Source organism: Giraffa tippelskirchi, chromosome 4, assembly GCF_054371585.1.
Source record: "Giraffa tippelskirchi isolate mGirTip1 chromosome 4, T2T-mGirTip1v1.2.pri, whole genome shotgun sequence".
Classification (NCBI taxonomy): domain Eukaryota; kingdom Metazoa; phylum Chordata; class Mammalia; order Artiodactyla; family Giraffidae; genus Giraffa; species Giraffa tippelskirchi.
In genome coordinates, this window is record NC_137278.1 from 200,411,602 (window position 1) to 200,438,993 (window position 27,392).

Consider the following 27,392-nt stretch of genomic DNA (forward strand, 5'->3'; position numbering starts at 1 on the left):
CTCCGGAGCGAGTCCGCGGCGGGAGCGGGGCCGAAGTCGGAGCGGGAGCCCGGGCGGGGCGCACGCGCGCTCGGAGCGGTTGCGCACGTTTCAGCGCTTCCCGCTCCTACTGTTGGGCTTAAGACTTTCAACCGCCGTCTGGGTCCGGCTTCCTGCTCCGTCGGGTGCCCCCTGGTGCTCATCACCTGCACCATCTTGAGTGGCGGCTGCGCGAAGCAGGGGGTCCAGGGAGCCCGAGGATGCTTTCGAGAAAGCCGCACGTCCAAAGCCGGTGTGTTGATCACACGGGCACACTCAGGCACCTCTAGAGGAAGAGGGAGGCTGTTTTTACTAAGCACCAAGAGAGACAGGAGCACATTAAGTTTCATCCAAGTCAACTCAGCTCCCTCAAGTTTCTGGTAAAAGCCGCAAAGATACGTAGACCTCGTTTCTTCTCGAATCCACCCCCTCCCGCGCGCTGTGCGCTTTTTCCGGGCGGAGTTCGCTGTGACCCTTGACTGCAGTGGGGCGGCCCGTCTCTGCGAGTCAGAGGATCTGTCCTGGGCTTGGAGCCCAGGATGCGGCCTTAAGTGCCATGGAAGGGAGCTTCCCCCCTCCCCCAGCCAATCAGTGTCATGCACAAAGTCTGCGGCCCGAGCGGAGGGTCCGGCTCCTCCCGGCTCTCCGCCCACGCTCCGGTCGCGACACCGCATTTAAATAGGAACAGCAGCTCGTTTTCCATCCATGGCAATCCCAAGAGCTCGCTCTCGCCTCAGCACAGCATGGTGGGAGCCTCTCCCCTCTTCCTGAGTCCTCCTCTTTTCTCTTCCCTTCTTCTACAATTAATGCCTAAGTCATGCTTTTCTTAGCTAGCGCCCACTAAAGGATGAGGCTTAGCGACCCGCGGTGACGCTCCCATCCGCCTTCCAGAAGAGGCGGTTTCAAAGGGAACTACAGCTCCCGTGGGGCCTCAGGCTAAGCCACCGCAGGGCATCACGGGAGTCGTAGGCGCCTTCCTGCTCTGTCCCTTTCATTCCTCAAGGTGTCAACTACAAGTCCCAGAGAGTCTCGGGGCGAGACAGCCTGCGCGAGAGCCCCGCGAGCGGGGTGGGTGTGGGGCGCCCGGGGCGGCGGGGGGCGGGGCCCGAGCGGGCTGTGTGGAGGCTTCAGATTCCCGGCGCCATTTAGCGCGGAGTTTCGCCGGCGGACGCGGCTCTTCTTCCGCTGCCTCTCTGCATTCATCTTCGTGACAGAAGGTGCCCGAGCGGGTGACTGCCCTTACTTCTCCCGGCCCTCCTCCACCCGGAGGAGCACCGGGGTCGGGCCCTCCTCCACCGGCTCTCCCTCCGTCAGCCCCCGGCCCCGGCCCGGAGAGGAAGGGGTCCGCCCGGCCCGAAGCGGGCGGTGAGGCCCGGGGCCGGGGGCCGCTCCTCCGTGTCGCGCTTCGGCCCCTCGCGTCGGGCAATGGGCGGCCTCTGAGGCCGTCCAGCAGGGCGGGGAGGAGGAGCGGCCGCCCGCCTGGCCGCGAGCCCCAGCGCGGCCTCGTCTGCCTCCGCGCCGAGCGGCCGCCGCTCGGAGGTCCATCCCGCCCCGGGCCGAGGCGGTGGAGAGCCGGCCGTCTTCTCCTTGACTCGGCGCGGGCCGCCGCGCCGCCCTCATGACCGCGCGCCCCCGGCGCTCCAGCCCGCTCGTCCGCCGCTCGCCGCACGATGGGTGCGGGCCGTGAGGCGCCAGCCCCCGTGCCTCCGCCCCGCCGCCGCCCCCGACCAGCGCGCCTCGAGAGCCGCAGCGGCCGCCGCAGCCGGGCCCGCGGGCCCGCCTCCCGCTCGGGCCGCCGAGTCAGTGCTGAGTGAGGGGCCGTCGCCCCGCCGCCCCGGGCCGGCCCCCTTCTTCCGCGAACTCGAGCCGCCCTCCTCGCTCCCGTTCCCACCATGTCTGGAGGTGCCGCCGACCAGCAGAGCAGCGCGCCGGGCTCGCTGTTCCTCTCGCCGCCGGCGCCTGCTCCCAAGAATGGCTCCAGCTCAGACTCCTCGGTGGGGGAGAAACTGGGCGCCGTGGCGGCCGACGCCGCAGCCGGCCGGACGGAGGAGTACCGGCGTCGCCGCCATACCATGGACAAGGACAGCCGGGGGGCGGCCGCGACCACCACCACGGAGCACCGCTTCTTCCGCCGCAGCGTCATCTGCGACTCCAATGCTACGGCGCTGGAGCTGCCCGGCCTCCCTCTGCCGCTACCCCAGCCCGGCGCTGCTGCCGTGGTCCCGCAGCGGAGCCCCCCGGAACCCCCGCGCGAGGAGACCCTGATCCCCGCCGCCGCCGTCCAGGTGGCCCAGCAGCCGCCCGCTGCCGCCGCCGCCCCCGAGGAGCCGGTCGCCGCGGGCCCGGCCACCTCCTCGGCCCCGGGCAGCGCGGGCAGAGACCGCCAGGCTGTCCAGCCCGGCCCCGCAGGGAGCCGAGAGGAGCCTCCGTCGTCGAGAAGTGGCAGCGGCGGCGGCAGCGCCAAGGAGCCCCAGGAGGAACGGAGCCAGCAGCAGGATGACATCGAGGAGCTGGAGACCAAGGCCGTGGGCATGTCCAACGACGGCCGCTTTCTCAAGTTTGACATCGAGATCGGCAGGGGCTCCTTTAAGACGGTCTACAAGGGTCTGGATACCGAGACCACCGTGGAGGTCGCCTGGTGTGAGCTGCAGGTATACCCCACCTTCTTCTTTCTCTTAGAGTGCTGTGGGTCTCACATTTGGCTCGGCCACTTGGCCGAATTCTGCCTTTACGTGCCTTCCTCTTAACTGTTCGCTGCGAGTGGGGGGAGGCCAACTTTCGAAAGAGTCACTAGGATTTGGGGTGTTGGGACAGGTGAGGCGTCAGTATTTGTAGCCATAGATTCGCTTCTAGGGAATGAGTGGTGAAAGTCATCCGGATACCAGCGCATTGCCTCCTCGTCATTGTTTTAGCGTCTGGCAGTGGCCGGAAACGAAATGAGCGGGGAAGTTTTTGAGTTCGGAAAGTACAGTCCTCTTGCCTTGTGTTCATCAGAGGTCTGCAGTGATGAGCTGCTGGTGTGTTAGATGCGTGTTTCCATTCCTGAGAATAGGCTGTCTTTTTAAATTAAGAACAACCTTGTTCACGAATGACCTTCTTTTTGGCGTATCTTAGTTGGTGGTCGCACCGGCATCTAATCAACTAAAAAAGGCTTCCTTCCCTGGATAGTTTGAGACTAGAAAGTTACAGTTGGGTGTTTGATATCGTTCCACCTATTGATGTTTTAGCAAGTTTTTGAGCTGACGTTGTTATTCAAACTAGTGTGTCTGTAGCCCACTCGCTGTACTGTGGGTAATACAGGAGCTTATGTAAAATTGCATGTGTGCTTTGAGAGTTGTAATGTTATTATCATTGTTTTAATCTTGTACAGGATTTTTAAGTTAAACTTTCTCAAGGGTACAAAGGAGTGACAAAGGCTTCATTTTTAACCTCTGGGAGATTTTCATGGTGTAAATAATGGTGTGTCATCCTGGTTGACAAGGCTATAACGGGGTTTGGGCTACTTGTTGCTTGATCTGTAGCAGCTTGACTGAAGTTGTCCTTACCTATGTCCTTACCTATGTGTGTTCACATAGGTTATTGGAAGAAGCAGAGTCGAACTGAATGAAAAAACCACTGACATTATATGTGAAAAATGCCAGTATCCATATTCTTCTGGCAAAGGAAATGAACCAAGCTGAAATAGGATATGAAAGTACCTGAGTGATCTAGGAATTTATCTATTATCCGTGAACCAATATGTTAACATTTAACCTTTAACCTTTTGAATGTCACCTTCCAAATGACCAAGGTCATATCAAGTGTGAAGGAAGATTAACAAGTGGAAGGAAGTAAACTTAAAAACTAACAAGTTTTTTAGGAATATAATTTCTTAAATTTTATAGTTAGTGATACAGAACTTCTAAGGCATTGTGAAATAAAAACTACTCAATTTTGTAGTGTTTTAGAGTTGGGAAGGTAGCAGACCTTTTTTTTTTTAATTGTCAAATTATAACTTTATTCCTTGGTCATTCTTGCTTAGAAACTTAGGTCTGATTTGTTTTGGTTTACAGGCAGAATTTTAGTTACAAGCAAACAAACACCTGTTACTTTTTTAATACCTAAGGTGCTTATTGCTACTGATCCTGGATTGTATTCTTTTATAGTTTCATATTTGAATAGGTGCTTTTTAACAATTTTTTTCCCCTCAATTAGTTACCTTACTCTCAAGACTAGGCCCAAGTAAGTGTTGAGCACTTTATGGATTAATTTTGTTAGTTTCAATTTTTAACTTTTAAGACTTCTCAGAATGTATGTTTTTTTTCGTCACCTGGAATCTTCAGGTAGTTTATTATCTTGAAACTAATGATACAGTGGGGATAAACTTTATCTAATGTCACAATAATTTTGTCTAAGCTTCTCATTTTTTCCCTAGAACTCACGAATTTTTGATTTTTGTTCTCTAGGCATGGTCATGGTTAAACATAAGAATATCTTCTCTCTATGTAAAACATTGCCATATTATTTTTATGCTAGTTTGGAATTTGGCTGGAGAACCAAATGAAAATGTATTGAGTGGTACCCTGCTTTGGAACCTTCTTTATATGATCCTACTTCTACAGTTTTCCATTTTGGTTTTTAACATGTAATTATCTTAGCCCCAAGAGCCTTTATAGCAGTAGTTGGACAGTATTTATGATATTTTGGCCAAAATGCTTGCCTAACAACATATTCAGTAGGTTAGTGTTGGAGTTATTGTCTTGGGATCTAAATTAAAGGACAAGCCAAAGGATTACTAAATCATTGGGGAAAAAAACTTTTTCTCACTAAATGTACAGTTACTACAAATTTTTCTGTAGGAAGACTGGAGAAATATTGTGTTAAGTTGTTGAGTTAAAAAATGTCATGTATTAAAACTGGAAGAAATCTTAGGCTATTCTGCCCAGCTTCTTATTTGATAAATGAAGAACCTGAAGTTACAGAGTAACTTACTTGTAAATGACTTGCTTGGGTTGATAAGGAATAAAATTAACTGGTTAGGATCTAATAATTTGAGAAATGTTAAAGCATTTGTAGTCTAGTAGATGGTTAATTAGTAAATCTCAAATGAAGCAGTTCTGTTTTGATGTGCAAGTTACTGTCAGATTTTTGGAGAAATCCGATCCTGTAACTCTGGCAGATTCCAGACTTATGGGTAGTGATTTTATCACTTCAAATGGAGAAATAAATAGGCTTTTGGGGGATGAAGGATGGATGAGTGTGGTATGCAAGTCAAATTTGTTTCCATCAAGCCTATTTTTAGAGTCACAATATGCATAGTTACCTATTAAAACAAATACTGACTCTTAAATAATATGTGGGTAGTACTTTGATACTACAGGATCTTAAGTGATAACTGAGATCTATTAAGATGCATATTTCCTTACCTGGTTTTACTAGGCGGGTGATGTGCCTTAAATTTACTTCTCTTTTGGCTTGATCAGAAAATGTTACTGCTGGACTTGACAGAATTTATATTGCCTTTTTTTAGGAAGGGCTTGTTTTAAAGAAACAGCATAGTTGCTTTAATAAAACAATTATACACTACGATTCAAGAATGATTCATTTACTTTAAGCATTTTTCTGCCCATGCTGCTTCTAAATACAGAGTTCACTGGATGTTTTGATGATTGTTTCCAGATCTGCCTGAAAGGAGAAGTCAAATCATAAATTTTGATTAAACTCTAAAATACTTAGTGTGTACTTTTTTCTGGCTTTTAGCAAGTTAAGGCTCATGTCTTATCATGGGTATATGATATCAATGTTATATGAAAAGTTTATCGATGGTGTAGAAATTTGTTGTGGTTCTGTGATTGAGAAACCATAACTTATTCTTTGTTCTTAATTCATTGAACTGTTATTCCCATTTTGAATAGTGAGGATTTTTCTTACCTTAACTTTTTAAATTTGTGCCACATTCTTTGGTTATTAGGAATCTGTACTAACATTTAGTCTTAGAAACTAAATTTCAGAGAATAGTCTTGGGAGTCTTTTTGTTTATTTTTAAATTCTCAGAGCCACTGATTTGTTGGAGTATGGGCAAAATTCAGGTAGCTCAAGGGTAGCTGCTGTGCAAGTTAAAGAATGATTGGTGACGTGTTTGAAGTAATCCTTTGTCCCTTCTCAACAGGACAGAATAAGAATTAAAGACAGGATAATTTTGGCTAGGTAAGAGTTAATTTAAAATATATGTAGATTTATTGTTTTAAGAAGTAACTTTTGTACAGAAGAAAGAATTATATTTAGGTTTTTTTTTTTTTAATATAGTTCTTAGGGGCTTAAATGTTTTCCATTTTTCTTACTTACCTTTTTTCTGACCTTTAGTATCACAATTGCTTCTAGTGTAAGAATTTGGAAAGAGAGATTGTTTTTGTGTAAAACAAATTGGGAATCTATTGTTGCCTGGTGACTGAGTTCATTTCTTGACATTCAGATTCTAGTGCAAGATCCTGGTCATTTAAAGTCATCTTGGTTAATCCCTGTGGAAACATTCAACTAAAACTGGGCTCTCATTTTCAGAAATCAATCTAAGTGTGTTATTTGTGTTTCCTGATAAGTTAGTATTTTAGATAAAGCTGTAAAAGCTGAAAGAATGGTTATGTTCAAATTATAATTTCTGAAAATGTTCATATACTGTGAAAAATTCACAATAATTGGTTACGAGGTTTTGCTATGCCAGTTCTTTATATTTACTTATTGTTCGCATTTTGCATTTTGTTTGGTCCTGTATTAAAAATCAAGTGTGCAGGATTAGGTGAGACTTAGCATGACCTGCACTTGGATTTGGAAGAGGCACTCTTTTTCTGCAGTATAACACAGTGATTAAGAACTAAAATGCCTTACTTACCATTCAAATCCTGGCTCAGCTAATGATTGTGTAACCTTGGGTAAACTTCTGTGTTAGTTTCTTACCTGTAAAGTAAAATGTAACGAGTGCCTATTTTACACAGTTGTTGTGATGATTAAATGAATAAGTATATATAAAAAACTTTTAGGACCGAGCATGGTACATATATATAAACTGATGATGCAGCATCTTTTTTTAGGCTACCTTTTTGAGGGTACTGATGAAAATTTTGATTTGTTTATGTTTATACTTGAAAAATATACTTGAAAACTCAAAATTATGTTTTGAGTTTATACTCAAAACTCCCTACTGTTGCTACCATTCTTACAGGAGAAATGTTGGAATTGAACATGGCGTCATCAGTGTTTTCACATCCTTTAGCTTTACCTGTCTTCTGCCTAACTTCCTCTTGTTAATTTCATAACTTGTTGCTCCCAAATGGCAGTCTTTCTGAATGACTAGTTTCCAGAATTTGCTGAGATCTTTGCTCTTGAGATCATTCTTACAGTTTTCTTCACATTGATTAAAAATCATTTACATGCTTTGTCTACTCCATTAGTCTTTGAGCTCTTTGAAGACATAAGTAGATGCTTCATATACTTTGGTAAGTATTAAATTTTTTCTGTTATTAAGTTAAAATAGTTGTAGATCTCAGGGTTTTTTCATCGATATTCCTTGCCTTTCATTGGTCCACAGCAGATTCTCTAATCCTGTATTTTGAGATTTCACTCTGATATAATACAACACATATAGCAGAAACCAGCTCTGAGGCAGAAAACTTGGGTTCTGTGTTACCCAATTATCTGACCCTGAGTAAGGAACTTAACTCTCTAAGACTGATTTATTAGTAACATGTCTTATTGACTTCACAGGATTGCTGAGGAGCAACTGAAATACTATGTGAAGGTACTTTGAAAAATGTAAAGTATGATACTTCAAAGAAAAATCCATTTTGAAGACTATTAATTATCACTTGTTACAGATTAATTATTTTAAACTTCATAGTTAGTTGGGTTTTAGGAGCATTTTGTTCAGTTTAAGGGTTTTATTAAATGTTAAGTCTAGTTTAAGGGTTTTATTAAATCTTAAGACAGATTTTAGACTGAAGAGCAGCTTTTGGACTGAAAAGAAATTGCCAGAAGCTTTTCTTAAGAGTGTTTTTGTTTGGAAGAGGGTTATGCCTTTGACAACTGGCAGGCTTAATTTTGTGTGTGGCTCTAAAAAGATTGGCTATTGGTATGTTCTGCAGGAGAGGAGAAACTTTAGTATTTGCTATTGGTTTTGTGGTTGACTTGATTGTAGAATATCTCTACCTTAATTTGTATTAATTTAGCTTTTTGGGTGGGCTTTCATAAAGAATTTAGTTTTTGATGTTCTGACTTGAGTCTTGGCATTGTAAGATTGACATATTAAATGTGCTATGCTAAGTTAATGTGCTTAATGATTTTTAGAAAAGAATCATCAGATAAGCTTTGTCATCACAAGCAAATACAGTTTTCCCTGGAATTTAAGATATATTAAGAAATTAACATTTTAAGACTAAGAAAATGTTTGGAAATCTGCTTGGTATAATCATATTCAAATTAGTTAAGAAAATCCATTGTTTTTATAGATGCCTTTTGTGCAGCTAGGTTGCAGTTTCTCAGACACAGATGATCTGTGTTTTGGTCATCATGTACCTGGTGAATGGTGTTGAGTTAATCGAGCACTAATATATAAACCAAACAGAAGTGAAATGAAGTAGTGAAGCACATCATTACTGTTGTGCACATTGTCTCTATTAGTCGATAGAAGTAAACATGTTGTTTGAGGTAATGATAGGATTCTCTTCATGGCTAATGGCTTTGAGCCAGACAACATGATGTATAGTCACCCTCCATATCTGTAGGTTCTGCATTCACAGATTCAACTAATTGTAGATGGAAAATATACTGGAAAAGAGAAATACCAGAAAGTTCCAAAAAGCAAAAGTTGAATTTTATGCACTTGTAGCAACTGTGTGTATTACATCGTGTTTACAGCTATTTATGTAGTGTTTACATTGTGTTAGGTATTATAAGTGATCTAGAGATGATATCGAGTATACGGAATATGTGTATAGATTAAATGCAGGTAATGCACCATTTTATTGATGGGACTTGTGCATCTGTGGATTTTGTTATCCATGGGGTGGAGGCTGGGGAGCGTCCCTGGAACCAGCCCTCTGAGGACCTTAAGGGGTGACTGTATTCATCTCGGTGGATTTTCTCTCTGCTTGGACTGGTCACTCATCCTGGGTTATGGTAGACTTGGGAAATGCAACATAACATCTCTTTAACATGCTAAAGAGTTCCTAGACATTATCGTATTTACATGCTCTTTGAACTTTCTACACACCCTTCCCACGCAAATACTCAGCTGAAGGCAGTGGAGAGAATTTGAAGCAGAGAAGTAGATTTGCATAAAATTAATTGTGGAGAATTATTTAAGGAGTACGGATATGTAGAGTTTAGTTTTATGTATGAGTGTGAGATTTCTAGGACCTGAACTAAGACAATACAAGAGGAGTGGAATTTTTAAATATTTAATAGAGAAAATGGGCAGGGTTTAGTGATGAAATGGAGTTTGGAGGAAAAATGAAGCATACATCAGAGGGTGGGAATAGAAAATGGTACTGTCGACTGAGGGAGGGAATAGGAAAGAATGGAGGGTTGGCCTTTGAGGGGGAGGGGTGTGGAGATGTATTCAGTTGACATGATGAGTATGAGGTGCTTGTGATACCTCCAGGAAGAAGTTCAACCAGGCCCCTGGATACGTTCCTGAAGCTCAAAAAGAATGGGTCTGAGGTAGAAATAGAGGCTGTCTGCATTAGTCATAGCTGAAATAATGGAAGTAAATGCAGTTATCTAAGGAAAGGGTATATATGAAGAGAAACAGAGGAAAAGACAGGAAAGAATAATGGGCCTAGGGCAAAATAGGGATAATTAAAGGGTGGGCAAAGGAAAAAGGAGCCCAGGGAGACTAAACAAAACAGCGGGAGAGCAGAACAGAGAGAGAGTGAAATTTCAAGGAAGGAATATAGCAGAGAAGTCTGATTAGCATAGTAGTGGTTGTGGAGAGTGGATGTTAGGAAATGTAGGGAAAAAGTGTGGAGATAAGTTTAGGCTGTTGACATTGTTTATTGTTTTTGGCTATTAAGTCATTCACAATATTCTGGATGGTACCTAAATGAGAGGGGAGGTTGCGTAAGGGGGGTGCGCATAAGTATCTCTAAGTCTCTAATAATGTCCAATAAAGTTCTTTATCCATAAAGCCTTATGTGGCTATTTAAATTTCAGTTCAGTTCAGTCGCTCAGTCGTGTCCGACTCTTTGCAACCCCATGAACTTGCAGCACGCCAGGCCTCCCTGTCCATCACCAACTCCCGGAGTTTACCCAAACTCATGTCCATTGAGTCGGTGATGCCATCCAACCATCTCATCCTCTGTCGTCCCCTTCTCCTCCTGCCCTTAATCTTTGCCAGCATCAGGGTCTTTTCAAATGAATCAGCTCGTCGCGTCAGGTGGCCAAAGTATTGGAGTTTCAGTTTCACCATTAAATTTAAACTAATTAAAATGATACAAAAACTTTAAACTTAATCTTTCAGTTTTACTGGCCACATTTCAAGTGATCAAAGCCATGTGTGGCTACCATATTGGATGGCACATATAGAACATTTCTATCATGGTAGAAAAAATTGTGGGTTAAGTTGTGCTTTAAAAAGCAAAATAGCTTTATTGAGATACAATTCATAGCACAAAGAATATACAGTGTGATGCTTTTATAACTGAAGTTATACATTTAGAAAGTTGTATTCTATTAATAATAAAATAGTGGTTCCTTTTATGGAAAAGATACACAAAGAATGTTACCACAAATTCACATACACGTGCAGAATTAACAATATCTAATGTTATGTCACATTCGCTCCAGATATTTGGGGATCTTACAGAATTTGGTGATCTTCAGAAGAGTGGAAGATGTGCAGTGAGTTTAAAGAGTGGCTGAGGAAGGGCATGGCAACCTACTCCAGTATTCTTGCCTGGAAAAATCCCATGAACAGAGGAGCCTGGTGGGGCATGGTCCATGGGGTCGCAAAGAGTTGGACATGAATGAAGTGACTGAGTACACCTGCACGAGGGAGGTTAAGTAGAGATGATAAGAGTAGGCTGTTTACTTAGACAAGTTTGAATGAATATGGGGCAAGAAAGATTGAGTAAGTAGAAGGCATGATCTTGGATAACATGGATGGATGAGCAGGGGAAGGTTTTAAAAGTTAAAGCATTGAAATATAATATTTTGTCTGCTTTCTCTGCCTCAGATAAGAGTCTGTTGGAAGCCAGTTACTGTTTTAGTTTTGGTTATTCTTTATGGATAGTTAAATTCAACCCAAAATAGTTTTCATACTTCATATGCTGTTTGTCAGCTAGTTTCTGTAATACTCAATTGTTGGGCGTGATGTACTGATTCTTAAAACAGCTTGTTTCTCTCTGTAGTTAGTCTCTGGCATTAATGCTACATTTGCATGTTGATCTGGTGATACAGACTTTATTAGTGGGGCATCTCTGAAATGACTGTCTCTGTGTGTCACTTGAAGCAAATTTCACGTGAGACTGTTACAAGAAAGATTCTTAATTATTACACTATTTCTAGAATGTGGTTGAAATGGACGTATCTACAACAAAAAGCCTAAATAACTGCATGAACTTCTTTAAACCCTTGTCTTTTTGAAGAGTGTTCCTTGCTAACTAATCTAGAAAAGTATTAATAATTACTAATACTTACCTAATAGGACTTTGTTGGTGATAAGCGTAGTCTTATGCTCATAGCATATTATTTGTGAGTCTCAGAGGAACAGTACAAGGCAGATTTTTAAAAATTTTACATTTGAGGAAACAAACGCAGGTTTAATAACATGTTTAAGATCACATGGCATCTGAGTCCTTGTTTTTTCCACTGCAAAATACTTCAGTTAAAATAGTAAGAAGTTTGAGTTATAGTGGAATTGAATTTTTTTGTTCTGTTTAGCAATTACAATTTGTCATTGAGCAACTTACACCTTTTATACTTTCAGTTCATGAGGTAAATCTCCATTTCAATAGCCTTTTAACCAGTTTACATATGTAGATGCTATAAGGAGGGAGATGGTATGTTTATTAACTTCTTGGTGTGTCCTAAGTTTTTTAGATATTATTTACATTGGTTATGATATAGAACGTTTGGTTTATTTTTTATTACTTTTGTTTATTTTTAATTTTTTGGCAGCTCCCTGGGATATGCTGGATCCTAGTTTTCTAACCTTGTATCATACCCACAGCCTCTACAGTGGAAGTATGGAGTCTTAACCACTGCTGCTGCTGCTGCTGCTGCTAAGTCGCTTCAGTCGTGTCCGACTCTGTGCGACCCCATAGAAAGCAGCCCACCAGGCTCCGCCATCCCTGGGATTCTCCAGGCAAGAACACTGGAGTGGGTTGCCATTTCCTTCTCCAATGCATGAAAGTGAAAAGTGAAAGTGAAGTCGCTCAGTCATGTCCGACTCTCAGCAGCCCCATGGACTGCAGCCTACGAGGCTCCTCCGTCCATGGGGTTTTCCAGGCAAGAGTACTGGAGTGGGGTGCCATTGCCTTCTCCGCTTAACCACTGCATCACCAGACAAGTCCCTTGAACGTCTGTTTTAGACTTAAATCTTTGAGAAGGAGTATTATTTTTAGTGGCTTCTGTGTATCAAATTTCTACGTAATATAGACAGATTGAATGGTTATAGTGTTGGTGTGTGCTTAGTCGTGCAGTCATGTCCACCTCTTGGGCGGGAATACTGGAGTGGATTGCCATTTCCTTCTCTAGGGGATCTTCTCGACCCAGGGATTGAACCCAAATCTCTTGCTTGGTAGGTGGGTTCTTTACCACTGCTGCTGCTGCTGCTAAGTCGCTTCAGTCGTGTCCGACTCTGTGCGACCCCACAGAAGGCAGCCCACCAGGCTCTGCCATCCCTGGGATTCTCCAGGCAAGAATACTGGAGTGGGTTGCCATTTCCCTCTCTACTGCATGAATGGGAAAAGTGAAAGTGAAGTCGCTCAGTCGTGTCCGACTCTTAGCGACCCCATGGACTGTAGCCTACCAGGCTCCTCCGTCCATGGGATTTTCCAGGCAAGAGTACTGGAGTGGAGTGCCATTGCCTTCTCTGAGTTCTCTCTAGCTTTCCCCTTTTCCACTTACATACACACCCTACTTCTGAGAATAACAAACTTGCTTATTATTATCCTAAATGTATGTATGAATTGGCATAATCTAGAAATACATATATGGTCTTTGTCCCTGATTCCTGACAGAGCTGTGCTAAAAGCCTTGAAAGTTCCAGAGGGATGGGAGTATCTTTTGCTCTAATGAGGTGACTCTTGACTGACTGGCTCAGAGATAGCTTCAGGGTAGGTGCTAGTCACCAGGAAGACCATGCCATGATTAGAGGGTTAGAGCTTTCGGCCCTACTCCCACCCCCAACTTCTGGGAGTGGAGAAGAAGGAGAGGAGCTGGAGATAGAGCTACTCACCAATGGCCAGTGATTTACTCAACCATGCCTAAGTAGTAAAACCTCCACAAAACCCCTTGATTAACAGACTTTAGAGAGCTTCTGGGTTCATGACCACTTCCAGGTGCCAGGAGGGTGGTATACTATAGAGGGAGGGCATGGAAGCTGTGTGACCCTCCTCAGAGGCTATACCTTGCCCTATGTATCTCTTCTGTTTGGCTGTTCCTGAGTTCTCTGAGCCACTCTGGCAAGTTCTCAAACCTGAGGAGGGGGTCATGGAAACCCTGAATTTATTGGTTGGTCAGAAGCGTAGGTGGCAACCTGGGACTTGAAGCTAGTGTCTGAAGTGAAGGCAAGGTTGTGGGACTGAGCATCTGCAGTGGTCCCTGCTGACTCCAGGTGGTTAGTGTCAGAAATGAATTGAATCAGTAGGACACCCAGTTGGTGACCAAAGAGCTGAAACATTTGTTGGTGATGTGAAAAACACCGTACAGTTGGTGTCAGAGAGTTGAGAATAAAACAGTTCAGAATAGCCAGTCTCTTAGCTCCTCTGGGCTGAGGTCCCTGAGGCACCCTTCTCATTCCAGCAAGGCTCTTTGAAAATTAATTCACTTTCTGTCCTTTTATATTCTTTTTGCTGCTGCTTTTGGGGATATGGTACTGCTTTTTTTTTTTTTAAAGCCTACAGTAAAACAGGTGACATAAATTGCTATGAACTTGCTTTGTAATTGTAGGAGAACATTGCAGTAATCCAGGAGAGTTTTTCCCTTACCCACATTCATAATCATTTCTTATAAATACAGATAACATCTGTATTTAATTTCCACTAGGAATTAATTACATTAATTCCTGTTAGGTTGGTGCAAAAGTCATTGCAGTTTCAGACATGAATTTTAAATCATTATAACTGGGCCCAAACACACCTTTATTGATCTAAATAGGAACCATTAAAATCGGCACATTTTTGCCTGTGAGAAGTAAGTTTATTCCTGTAGCGTATTCTTGTACAAAACAAGACTGGGAGCTGACTGTGGCTCAGATCATGAACTCCTTATTGCCAAATTCAGACTTAAATTGAAGAAAGTGGGGAAAACCACGAGACCATTCAGGTATGACCTAAATCAAATCCCTTATGATTATACAGTGGAAGTGAGAAATAGATTTAAGGGACTAGATCTGATGGACAGAGTGCCTGATGAACTATGGACGGAGGTTCCTGACATTGTACAAGAGACAGGGATCAAGACCATCCCCATGGAAAACAAATGCAAAAAAGCAAAATGGCTGTCTGAGGAGGCCTTACAAATAGCTGTGAAAAGAAGAGAAGCGAAAGCAAAGGGGAAAAAGAAAGATATTCCCATTTGAATGCAGAGTTGCAAAGAACAGCAAGGAGAGATAAGAAAGCCTTCCTCAGCGACCAAGGCAAAGAAATACAGGAAATCAACAGAATGGGCAAGACTAGAGATCTCTTCAAGAAAATTAGAGATACCAAGGGAACATTTCATGCAAAGGTGGGCTCGATAAAGGACAGAAATGGTATGGACCTAACAGAAGCAGAAGATATTAAGAAGAAGTGGCAAGAATACACAAAAGAACTATACAAAAAAGATCTTCACGACCCAGATAATCACGATGGTGTGATCACTCACCTAGAGCCAGACATCCTGGAATGTGTAGTCAAGTGGGCCTTAGGAAGCATCACTACGAACAAAGCTAGTGGAGGGGATGGAATTCCAGTTGAGTTATTTCAAATCCTGAAAGATGATGCTGTGGAAGTGCTGCACTCAATATGCCAGCAAATCTGGAAAACTCAGCAGTGGCCATAGGACTGGAAAACCAGTTTTCATTCCAACCCCAAAGAAAGGTAATGCTAAAGAATGCTCAAACTACCACACAGTTGCTCTCATCTCACATACTAGTAAAGTAATGCTCAAAATTCTCCAAGCCAGGCTTCAGCAATAATGTGAACTGTGAACTTCCAGATGTTCAAGCTGGTTTTAGAAAAGGCAGAGGAACCAGAGATCAAATTGCCAACATCCGCTGGATCATCGAAAAAGCAAGAGAGTTCCAGAAAAACATCTACTTCTGCTTTATTGACTATGCCAAAGCCTTTAACTGTGTGGATCACAATAAACTGTGGAAAATTCTTAAAGAGATGGGAATACCAGACCACCTGACCTGCCTCTTGAGAAATCTGTGTGCAGGTCAGGAAACAACAGTTAGAACTGGACATGGAACAACAGACTGGTTCCAAATAGTGAAAGGAGTACGTCAAGGCTGTATATTGTCACCCTGCTTATTTAACTTCTATGCAGAGTACATCATGAGAAATGCTGGGCTGGAAGCAGCACAAGCTGGAATCAAGATTGCCAGGAGAAATATCAATAACCTCAGATATGCAGATGACACCACCCTTATGGCAGAAAGCGAAGAAGAACTAAAGAGCCTCTTGATGAAAGTGGAAAAGGAGAGTGAAAAGGTTGGCTTAAAGCTCAACATTCAGAAAACTAAGATCATGGCATCAGGTCCCATCACTTCATGGTAAATAGATGGGGAAACAGTGGAAACAGTGTTAGACTTTATTTTTTGGGCTCCAAAATCACTGCAGATGGTGATTGCAGCCATGAAATTAAAAGACGCTTACTCCTTGGAAGGAAAGTTAGGACCAACTGAGACAGCATATTATAAAGCAGAGACATTACTTTGCCAACAAGGGTGCATCTAGTCAAGGCTATGGTTTTTCCAGTATTCATGCATGGATGTGAGAGTTGGACTGTGAAGAAAGCTGAGTGCCGAAGAATTGATGCTTTTGAACTGTGATGTTGGAGAAGACTCTTGAGAGTCCCTTGGACTGCAAGGAGATCCAACCAGTCCATCCTAAAGGAGATCAGCCCTGGGTGTTCATTGGAAGGACTGATGTTGAGGCTGAAACTCCAATACTTTGGCCACCTGATGCGAAGAGCTGACTCATTTGAAAAGACCCTGATGCTGGGAAAGATTGAGGGCAGGAGGAGAAGGGGATGACAGAGGATGAGATGGCTGGATGGCATCACCGATTCAATGGACATGAGTTTGAGTAAACTCCGGGAGTTGGTGGTGGACAGGGAGGCCTGGTGTGCTGCAGTTCATGGGGCCACAAAGAGTTGGACAGGAGTGAGCGACTGAACTGAACTGTAGTGTAAAAATCCATGCTTCAGGATTCAGCAAATTCTTTGAAAGCATTTTTTGCCTCCTGCTGGTTGTGGAAGCGTTTTTCCCTGAAGAAAGTTACTGAGATGCTTGAAGAAGTGGTAGTTGGTGGGCAAGAGGTCAGGTTAACATGGCGGATGGTAGCCCAGGTCATCCAGCTTCTGACGTGTTGGTTGTGCCATGTGCTGTTGGTGTTGTGGAGAAGAATTGGGCCTTTTCTGTTGACCAGTGTTGGCTGCAGGTGTTGCAGTTTTCAGTGCATCTCATTAATTTCCTGAGCATACGTCTCAGATGTTATGGTTTCACCAGGATTCAGAAAGCTATAGTGGGTCAGTTGGGCAGCAGACCACCAAACGGTGACCACGACCTATTTTTGGTGCACATTTGGCTTTGGGAAGTGCTTTGGAGCTTCTTCTTGGTCTAGCCACTGAGCTGGTCATCATCGATTGTCATATACAATCCACTTTTTGTTGCATGTCACAATCCAATTGAGAAATGGTTCATTGTTGTGTAGAATAAGAGAAGATGACACTTCAGAATGCTGACTTTTTCAATTTCCAGTCAGCTCATGAGGCACCCACTTATCACCCACTTTTTCATCTTTCCAATTTGCTTCAAATGCCGAATGACCATAGAATGGTTGTGTTCTTGGGCAGCTTCTCTTGTAGTTGTAAGAGGATCAGCTTCAATGACAGCTCTTAATTGGTCGTTGTCAACTTCCCATGGCCAGCCACTGTGCTCTCATCTTCAAGGCTCTCGTCTCCTTTGCAAAACTTCTTGAACTGCCACTGTACTGCACCATTGTTAGCAGTTCCTGGGACAAATGTGTTCTTGATGTTATGAGTTGTTTCTGCTGCTTTAGGACCTATTTTGAACTTGAGTAAGAAAATTGCTCAAAATTGCTTTTTGTTTAACATCGTTCCCATAGTCTAAAATAAACGGCAAGTAAAAAGCCTTTAGCAAAAAAAACGAGAAATGTGCATTAAAATAATGCATAACATAACCACATTTATTTAAGAATGTATTCCAATATCAAATGGCAAATTTCAACAATGCAAAAAGTGACAATTATGTTTGCACTGACCTAATAATTAGTGGTTTTTTCAGTCTTTCTGATGAAAATTTAGCATCCAAATTTAATATATTCTGAGTATAAAAAAGAGCTTCCCTGGTGGTTGTGTATAAAAAAAGACTCATTGGATTTTGAAGACTTTGTATTTTTTTTTAAAGTTAAAATATTCCAATTTAAAAAATTGACTACATGTTAAATGATAATGTTTGGGTATATTGAGGAAATAAATATTAATTTTAAAAAAATATGGCTACCTGAACATTTAAAATTGCAGAATTGCCGTATAGTTCACATTATATTTCTGTTGGCTACCACTGACCTAGACTGTTCTGTTAAAATGTTGTAAGAGAGCTGATGCTGCAGTAAATTAAGTTTACTACTTCCTTTTAAAAAAATATCTTAGCACCTTCCTTTTTGTGGTTTCTTTCATTAGCACCCTTTGCAAAGCATAATTCTTTTGCTGTTGCTGAACACAGAAATTTGGGTATTTAATGTCTTTTCTTTTTGGCTTGTGGTGCTTTTAATACCTGATTATTATGAAAATTGGCATCCAGTTCATTAAAATTTTATCTTTTCTTTTGTTATTTACCAACATGTCTGTATCAGAAATATTTCTTATGGTCTTACTCTTTGAGTACTTTATTTAGTTGTTGCCAGAAGGTTAGAAGTCACTTTTTCAAGCAAATATCTTGAAATATTTTCTGTAAATATTTTATTTCAAATAAAATGCATGTTTGGATGTATATTGAATGTGTAAACTTGCTGCTTTATTTATATTTTTTGATCATTAATAGCCACTGTGATTTCTTAAAGTTGTTGGCTAATTTAGTGTCCATATTCCTAGTTTAATGATATTGATAAATAGGTTACATTGATTTATTGGTATCTTTTGCTTATAAAAAGAGACATTATTTATAGTTCAACAGCTTATTTGCATTGTTTCTCCAAAATAGTTAATGTTTTGACAAGCTGTTCCCGTACAGTAAAGAAGGTTGAAAAGATTAGTGAAGATGTAGCTACCTGCTTTAATAAAGTTGTAAAATATTTGAGATACCAAGACAAAGCTTTTCAAACTCTGTATGGTAATTTAATGACCATGGAAACCAGTTTTCCTTTTTGTATAAGGACGTTTTGGTAGTCACTTTTTAGAGCTACCTGTTAATTTGATTTTGACTCAGCTATCTGAATTATAAGCTTCATTTATTTCCACCATGGATTTTATAACCTTCCTTAAGTCACAAAAGTTTATAAGAAAATTTTATAAAAGTAATACATTCTCATGAAAATTAGTAAATTAGAGGGCAAAGAGGAAATATAAATTACCTGGAATGTGTCACTTCATCTACAGATAAGCATTGTTAGGATTTATAACAGTCTAATTTCTGTGTGTTTGATTTTTGTTTTTATAGTGGTGATCATATTGTATGGTCCTACAGTTTGCTAGTTTCATTGAATAGCAGAAACATTTTCCTTAAACATTTGAGATTTTTAGATCAAAAGCAGCAAATTCTGTTCATAGTCATAATTGGTGTGTGTGTTAATGTCGCTGTTAATGTACTGTTAAGGTCACATAATTTTCCTGATTTATATAGAAAAGAGCATTTCTTATGTTAAAAATTTGAAATTTTAGATTAAAAAGTACTAAATATTTAGATAAAAATATTATTTGTGCACTATTACAATTGTTTTTGATATTTTTTTAACCACTGTACATGCTGTTATGACATCAATTTTGGAACTCACATTTTAGTCATAAATTAGCATGTAAAACACTTGAATTCCTACTTGAGTATGTATTAATTCTTCTTAATTCTCAATAAGAGAAAATCAATTAGAATGTTTGGTGCACAAATACCTACATTTAGTGACAGCTAAATCTTGGAAACCAATCATTGATGCATTTGATCACTGAACAGAAGTTTAAAAGTCACGGTTGATAAATTGCAAAGCTGGTTAGTTTTTTCATCTTCAGCCTTTGTCAAGAGATTAGCAGAGAGTTCATTCACTGCCTTTCTTGATTTTGGGCATGGTCAGGGTATTATTTTAAATCAGTCGTTTGCTTCTAGAACAGTTACTATGGTTGAGAAGTTTGTAAAAGTTGAGTATTAGGGCCTTTAATAACAGTACATTGAAAGTTCTTTGAGGAAGTTTAGTTTTGTACATTGGCTAAATTACAGGGGAAAAAGCCTTAGTGTGCTTTTTTTTTTTTTTTTTAACTGCCTACCCACTTCGATAACTTAAATCTGCTTCCTTTATTTAAATTTTTAGCAAAGTCTACTCCCAAGCTACTGTAGAGCTCTACAGAGAAGTTTTTAAAGTACAGGAAATTCTTAATGCATTTAAAGTGCACTGCTTCCTAATTGTTTTTTCCATTATACAAGTTGTGTATGCTCAAAGACATCTTAGAGGACAGGGAAAAATTGAAAGTAAAATAACCCTGCTGAAATTCCATCACTAAAAAAGTCATGCTGATGTATCATTGTGGAATACTTTCCTTTTGTTTCTCCCTGCCCAAAGTGGGTTTTATATTTATTCAACAAATATTTACTGATAAACTCTTATGTGCCATGTACTTAGTTGGCAAATAGAGGAAAAACCCTGCCCTTATGGAACTTGTTCTCCTGGGATCATAGGTGTGTGTGTGTGTGAGCATCCTGTTCACTGATACAATTGCTTTTGCTTCTTAGTACTGCTGCATATGCTTTTGTGATGTCAGTTTCAGAATTGACATTTTGATCTTAAGTTAGTATGTACAACACTTGAATGACATGCTCCTTTATGTTAAGCCTGGAAGGTTCTTTTGAAAGCCAAGTTACAGGGACTGTTGGGTAATAGGATCTTCTCTAGAATTTTCTGAAGCAAAGTTACCATCATTTTCTCTCCCCTTACCAGCTTACCTCCCAGTCATTGTAAGGGTACTGATAATGGTCTGGTGAATCCTCCTATCCCCTTCTTTCCCGCCCATCTCTACCTCCTCAAACTCCTTCTCAGTGGTTTCACCACTCCCGAGTCTGGTGTCTCTCCTTGGGCTGTGCTTTCTCAAACAGAACCCAGTTGAAGGGATTGTCTTGTAATTGCTGGTTCTAAAATAACAGAAAAGACCTGGAGGCTAGGGACTTCAAAGGCTGGGAATTGAGGCAAAGAATTTACCTATTGCTTTGTGAAAAAACACAAATTAATACCTCAGATTTCACTGTTCAGAACTGTTTTCTTAGTATTAAATGGAATTATTTAGAAATGGAATTATTCAGAAATGGAATTATTGGTTCTGAGAGTATGAACATTTATGTACTTACTACATATGGCGAGATTCTTTTCCTAAAGAAATTTGGTGACCTCAGTGAGACTTCACTGCCCTTATTATCATGAAACTCTCATTGCTTTATATTTTATGTCTTCAGAACTTGACTTTATTCTGTTTTCTTCATTACTTTTTAATTGTAGCAAGTCTTCCCTCTGAAGTTAGGTAACCATTTCTAATTTCTTATTTTTCTATTCTTAGTATTAAAATTTGTTGTGTTGTTGTGGACATATTTATGCTGTAGTATTAAGATTCAAATTTTAATTTATACACAAACAGATTTTTGACGAATGTACAGATTCTCATCAGTGTTTAAAATTTTACTTTTGCAATCACATTAATGGTTATTTCCTCATTTCTATTTTCTTTTATATAGTATTTAGAGAGTAAATTAAGACATTACTTAATGTGATGAGTTAAATGGCACATCAGGTAATACTGTTTTTTGTGACACAATGATTTTTAATTCAGTTTGCTTTAGATTTCTGTGTTTTTATGACAAAGTTGTGTTTTCATTAGCAATCCCTTTTAGGGTCTACTTTTTATCAACCAGGCACTACGTTTTATATACACTCTCATTTAGTTCTTGTGACACATAGAGATCAATCACCATTTGCAGGTGAAGAGACTGGAAATTAAATAATTGGCCCAGATCACAGCTGGCAAGTGATGAAAGTGGGAGTTGAGTCCAAGTCATTCTTGTTTCCGTTTTTTTCTTTTTGTTCTTGTTTTAAAAGCCAGTATGCTTCTCTTCAAACTTTATAATTACCTAGTAGTGCACATTAAAATGGATATTGTAGGTTGTCTATGTGTGACCCAAAAACCAAATTGGTAATTTTTCAGTTTTTAATCTGGCATTTGATGTTGTGTCTTAAGGACATGAGGTCAAAGTTGAATCTCAATGTATTGTTCTTGCTTTGTATGGAATTTGTAACAGGGGAGGTGCTTTGGGAGATGCTTTGGGAGTCCTTGGAAAACAAAGGACTTTTATTTATTTATTTTTTTTCTTTTTATTTTATTTTATTTTATTTTTTTTTCTTTTCTCACGTCAGACGGGTAATGTGCCGGTGTCGTAACAAGGTTTGCAGGGAGGCACATGTCACGCAACAGCGTGAACACCCAATCATCACGCTCATGAACTACAAAAGGATCAACAAAGGACTTTTAAAAGGCAGTAAAAGAAAATGGGATTTAGAAAATAATATGTACTATAGAAAATTAATTGGTAATCTTGTATTTGAGAGTTGTAATTGATGACTAGAATGCAGAGACCTAGTCACACAAAGTAGGTGCTCATTCAGAAGAAATTTGGAAGGTGAAGGCTTGGATTACATGACCATAGATGGCTCAGCAGTAAAGAATTGGCCTGCCAATGCGGAACACAAGGGTTCGATCCCTGGGTCAGGAAGATCCCCTGGAGGAGGAAGTGGCAACCCACTCCAGTATTCTTGCCTGGGAAATCCCATGCACAGAGGAACCTGACAGGCTTCAGTCCATAGGGTCACAAGAGTCAGACGTGGCTGAACAACGGAGCGTACATGCACACAAATACAAGATAAACCTAGAAAAGTTGACATATTGTGACTAGATTATCATACCATGTGAGTACTTTGTTAAAAAGTGATTTGTTGAAATTGGAAGGAAACACTTGCTGTGATTAGCGTTTAGGATTATGAATGATTTAATAATGTAGGACAAGACATACCCACTTTGTAAAGAGATTAACATAACCAAACTATGGAAAAATAAAAGATTTTAAGGAAAAAAACACTAGGAATATACTAAACTGCAGAACAAAAATTTTAAATTCTTAGTAATACTGGTAGTAGTCTAGTAACAGGTATAACTTCTCCCTAGTAACATGGTGAACCCCACCACAAGGCCAGGGTGGGGTTCAAAAAATATTACTATCAAAGTCACATATTGCCAGGAAATTAAAATTTAGGAAAATCTTGAAACTGAGAGAGGAGTAAGCAACAGTGGGGGATACTGTTGGAGGACTGGAAATCGGCAGTTCTGCCGATTTTACTACTGTAAAATGGAAACTGGATTATTGATTCCTCCTCCTCCTGCCCCACTCCCACATTCAGGAGGATAGCATTTTTTTCTGTTAAAACTGCCACTGATTATGTATTTCTCCTGACAGTGATGATCATATTGTCAACTCTCTCAAAAGAGTTGAACACTATATTAATTTTTGTTATATTTTAGAAGAATTAGTATGTGAACTTTGGCAACTCTTTTATTTGCATATGAGGAATTCCCTGCTGCGAAAATAAGATATGTTGCTGTGAATATAATTTTACACATACATATATTTATTTATTTATAAATTCTCTTTCACTTGATATTCTAAGAGAAAAATCCACATACAGTCTTGTGAATTGAATGGACTGGAATAAAAATACTGTTTTTAAAAATATCTCTACCACTACCCTGGAAGTTTGAGAAGTAAAGAATAACTAAGACATTTCCTTTTGTTTGAGTGTGAAGGACACTACCTCAGTCAACTCCCATTTCCTCTTCCCTGCATTTGTTTGAAATATTCTATGTACTACACTAGTTTGACTACTCAGCTTAAGGCTCAGAAATCAAAAGAAATAACTTTGTATCTCAACCATTCCCAGTGTTTAGCAATTTTTTAAATCTGGAATTTTGATGGTAATCATTAATAGAATTGTTTAAGGGTGAGCAGTTACTATTCTTTATAGAAATAATTTTGAGGTATCTTTTTTGGGGATTCCTTGCAGATGATATTATGACTTTATGGCTATTAGGAGGAAGGATGTGGAGACCAGTCATTGCTTGTGGTATGGAGTGGTGATGGTCTGCCCACCACGGGCAGGGCTTGGTGCTTCTTGCTCTTTGTGGAGAGATCACCCTTGTTTAGACGACAGTCCTTGCATGCTTCTTTTCTTACTGACTCAGTTGATGAAGATTTGTTAGTAGATGGGAATGAAGTCTTTTGTATTTACATCCAGGTTTATTGTTCTGAATGAGACCACTTAAAATATTTACAATGTTTTATACTGAGTAATATACACAGATTACCAAAAAACCTCCATTTGAATTTTGTAGTACTTTGCTTCTAAAATTGGGACAGAATGTAGATGTTTAGGAAAATTTCATTTGTGTTGTGGCCCTGGCCGTGCATTTTCCAAAGCAGTGAGTTGCATTCCTAAACTTCATGTGTTGCATGCACTGCTGAGCATAATGGGAAAAGGAAAGTGCCATAAAAAGCTAAGTACCAGGTAACTAGCTGGGAAAAACTCTTAATGGGAGAGCTGGTGTGGTCATTAATCCACTAGAAGAGTGTTTGAGGAAATGGCTGCGTGTGTTAAACTGCAGTTTCTTTTGGTTATTAGAAACCAAAATAGGAAATTCAGAATTAGCACTTACATACTGATAACATTTTTTCTGCTGCCTTATATAGTGCAAAGAGAATTAAAATGGGAAACTTGGTTCTGATACTAACTGGAAGAATGACCTTGGGTGAGTATGTTGTCTTACTGATTAAATGAGTGGTGAAATTGTTTAAGGATCCTTTCAGCTTTCGTTTGTTGCCTTAAATATGCTTCGTATCCGCATGAAAATCAAAAAGGAAGATTTTTACTTTGATTCAGCCTGATTTCCCTGACACTCCTCTAGTCACTTGATGCCTAGTAGATGTGTTATACACAGACTGCATTGCAGTGCTTTCAAACCTTTTTGTGTGTTAGTCGCTCAGTCGTGTCTTATCTTTGCGACCTCATGGTCGCAGGCTACAGCCTGCCAGGCTCCTCTGTCCATGAGATTTTCCAGACAAGAATACTGGATTGGGTTGCCATTTCTGTCTCCAGAAGATCTTCCCAACCCAGGGATTGAACCTTGGTCTCCCTCATTGGAGACAGACTCTTTACCATCTGAGTCACCAGGGAAGTCCTTTTTAACTTTTAAAGATGTGAAACCTTTTTAACTGAGCCCTATTCTAAGAAATACATTTTACATATAGACCAGGCACATACACATTTTAAATGACAGAAGTTTGACAAATTACCTTACCAGTGAAGAGTTATGTATCTCTTCGGTTTCATTTGTGTGTGTGTGTGATTTACAATCTACTTGTTGAAAACATTTTATTTAGAGTATAAACTTGAAACTGGGTTCTTTTTTTTTCTTAATAAACTGGATTAGTTAAATCAAGCAGTAAGTTGTTGGTAAATACTTTCCCCAAAATGAAAAATATACTGGCTGTATGAATTTATCTCCTGCTGGTAACACAAGCTCTGAACATAGTGTTCATTCTTAGGGAGCCAAAGATAATGATTTTTGATTTAGGCATATGTAAAATCTATAGTTGCTTAGTCTTCAGTGTAGATAATTTAATGATCTGTTAGTTTTATTTCTGCTTTTTCTTTAGTCCCTTATTAATAGATTGGCATTAGTTATGACATAAACTGGTGGCACGAAAACCTTTAAGCACCTTTTTGCGATTGAGTTTTTAAAGGTATTTTGTAGAAGACATATATAATTTTAACACATAAATGTGCTGCTATTTTAAATAAGTTCTTTCCTTTTGGGTTCTAACCCTCAAGAGAGGTAGAGAGAGAGATTTAATTCAAACTTGCCAGTCTTTTAGTCCTGTCAGATTCCCTCTGTCCCCATCCTTCTGCTCTGAGGTTTGAGTTTTTATGGAATTTGTGGCTTACTTTTTTAATGTAAGGATTAAAATGAAGTTCTCTCTGAATATAATTAATATTGGTGACTCTGGACCTCTCATTTCCTTAAATTCTAAGTCTTTTTCCACATCTCAAATTGATAATTTGTATACTTGACTGAGTAAATTTTTTTTTTTTGACTGGGCTATTTTAAATATGAAAGAAATAATTAAAAAATGGCAGTATACTCATAGTACAGTGTGATATTTTATGTAATTAAAAGTCATTATCATATGCTTCTCTGGTGGCTCAGATAGTAAAGAAACTGCCTGCAATGTGGGAGCCCCCGGGTTGAGAAGATCCCCTGGAGTAGGAAATGGCAACCCACTCCAGTATTCTTGCCTGGAGAATTCCATGGACAGAGGAGCCTGGCAAGTACAGTCTGTGGGGTCACAAAAGAGTTGGACACAACTGAGAGACTAACACACACAATATGGAAATTAACTTCTGAGGTTAGACTTTGGAAATTAATTTCTGAGGTTTTTGAGCAGAAGTGACCCTGAAAGTTCATGACCTAATTTTCATTTCACTGAGTCTTGGATTTGAATCCTGAGAGAAAATTGTATAGTAGCAGTTAACGTAGCTAACTATTTAATCTAGTAGCTCTGTAACAGTACCACTTTACATGTTCTGTAGTACATCATTTCATTCAGTTATCTAAGTAACCCTGTATGTAGTATCTTGTCATTTCTATTTTATAGATGAGAAAACCAAGGAAAATATTTGGTGGAGTAATGTTTCTAAAATTGAGGATCCTCCTATGGGGCTTTGCTGTGTATCATTGAGTATATCACTGTGGGGTTCCTAAGTCAGTGAAATTAATTAGAACTTAGATGTCGAAGTGAAATTCAAGGAAAACAAGACATCGAAGTGAAATTCAAGGAAAACAAGGTGGAAGTAAAATTGTAGTGAGAGACTTCATCTTAATTATATTTATGTATGACAAATTGCACTCATCTCACACGCTAGTAAAGTAATGCTCAAAATTCTCTGAGCCAGGCTTCAGCAATATGTGAACCGTGAACTTCCAGATGTTCAAGCTGGTTTTAGAAAAGGCAGAGGAACCAGAGATCAAACTGCCAATATCCATTGGATCATCGAAAAAGCAAGAGAGTTCCAGAAAAACATCTATTTCTGCTTTATTGACTATGCCAAAGCCTTTGTGTGAATCACCACAGACTGTGGAAAATTCTGAAAGATGGGAATACCAGACCATCTGACCTGCCTCTTGAGAAATCTGTGCAGGTCAGGAAGCACCAGTTAGAACTGGACATGGAACAACAGACTGGTTCCAAATCAGGAAAGGAGTACGTCAAGGCTGTATATTGTCACCCTGCTTATTTAACTTATATGCAGAGTACATCATGAGAAACGCTGGGCTGGAAGAAGCACAAGCTGGAATCAAGATTGCTGGGAGAAATACCAATAACCTCAGATATGCAGATGACACCACCCTTATGGCAGAAAGCGAAGAAGAACTGAAGAGCCTCTTGATGAAAGTGAAAGAGGAGAGTGAAAAAGTTGGCTTAAAACTCAACATTCAAAAAACTAAGATTATAGTATCCAGTCCTATCACTTCATGGCGAACAGATGGGGCAATTGTGGAAACAGTGTCAGATTTCATTTTCTTGGGCTCCAAAATCAATACGGAGGGTGACTGCAACCATGAAATTAAAAGACGCTTGCTCCTTGGAAGAGAAGTTATGA

General features: G+C 40.3%; 1 protein-coding gene and 1 non-coding gene across 51 annotated transcripts in view; one reads left to right on the forward strand and one right to left on the reverse strand.

The window, feature by feature from the left end:
• The first annotated feature begins 11 nt into the window (after positions 1–11).
• WNK1 (WNK lysine deficient protein kinase 1) overlaps positions 12–27,392 on the forward strand; it is a 126,131-nt gene continuing 98,750 nt past the window's right edge. For 34 of the 50 annotated variants that reach the window (XM_081593984.1, XM_081593985.1, XM_081593986.1 and 31 more), the window contains exon 1: positions 147–2,669. In XM_081593984.1, the coding sequence (XP_081450110.1) occupies positions 1,911–2,669 (759 nt within the window). In that variant the 5' untranslated portion in view covers positions 147–1,910. Of the gene's footprint in view, positions 2,670–6,459; positions 6,568–7,442; positions 7,488–7,755; positions 7,790–24,421; positions 24,481–27,392 lie in introns of those variants that run through there. The other 16 variants (XM_081594020.1, XM_081594021.1, XM_081594026.1 and 13 more) reach the window with 7 other exon arrangements.
• Positions 22,035–22,139, reverse strand: LOC145504135 (small nucleolar RNA U13). The gene has a single exon (XR_014052116.1). It is a non-coding gene; the product is annotated as a small nucleolar RNA U13 (small nucleolar RNA).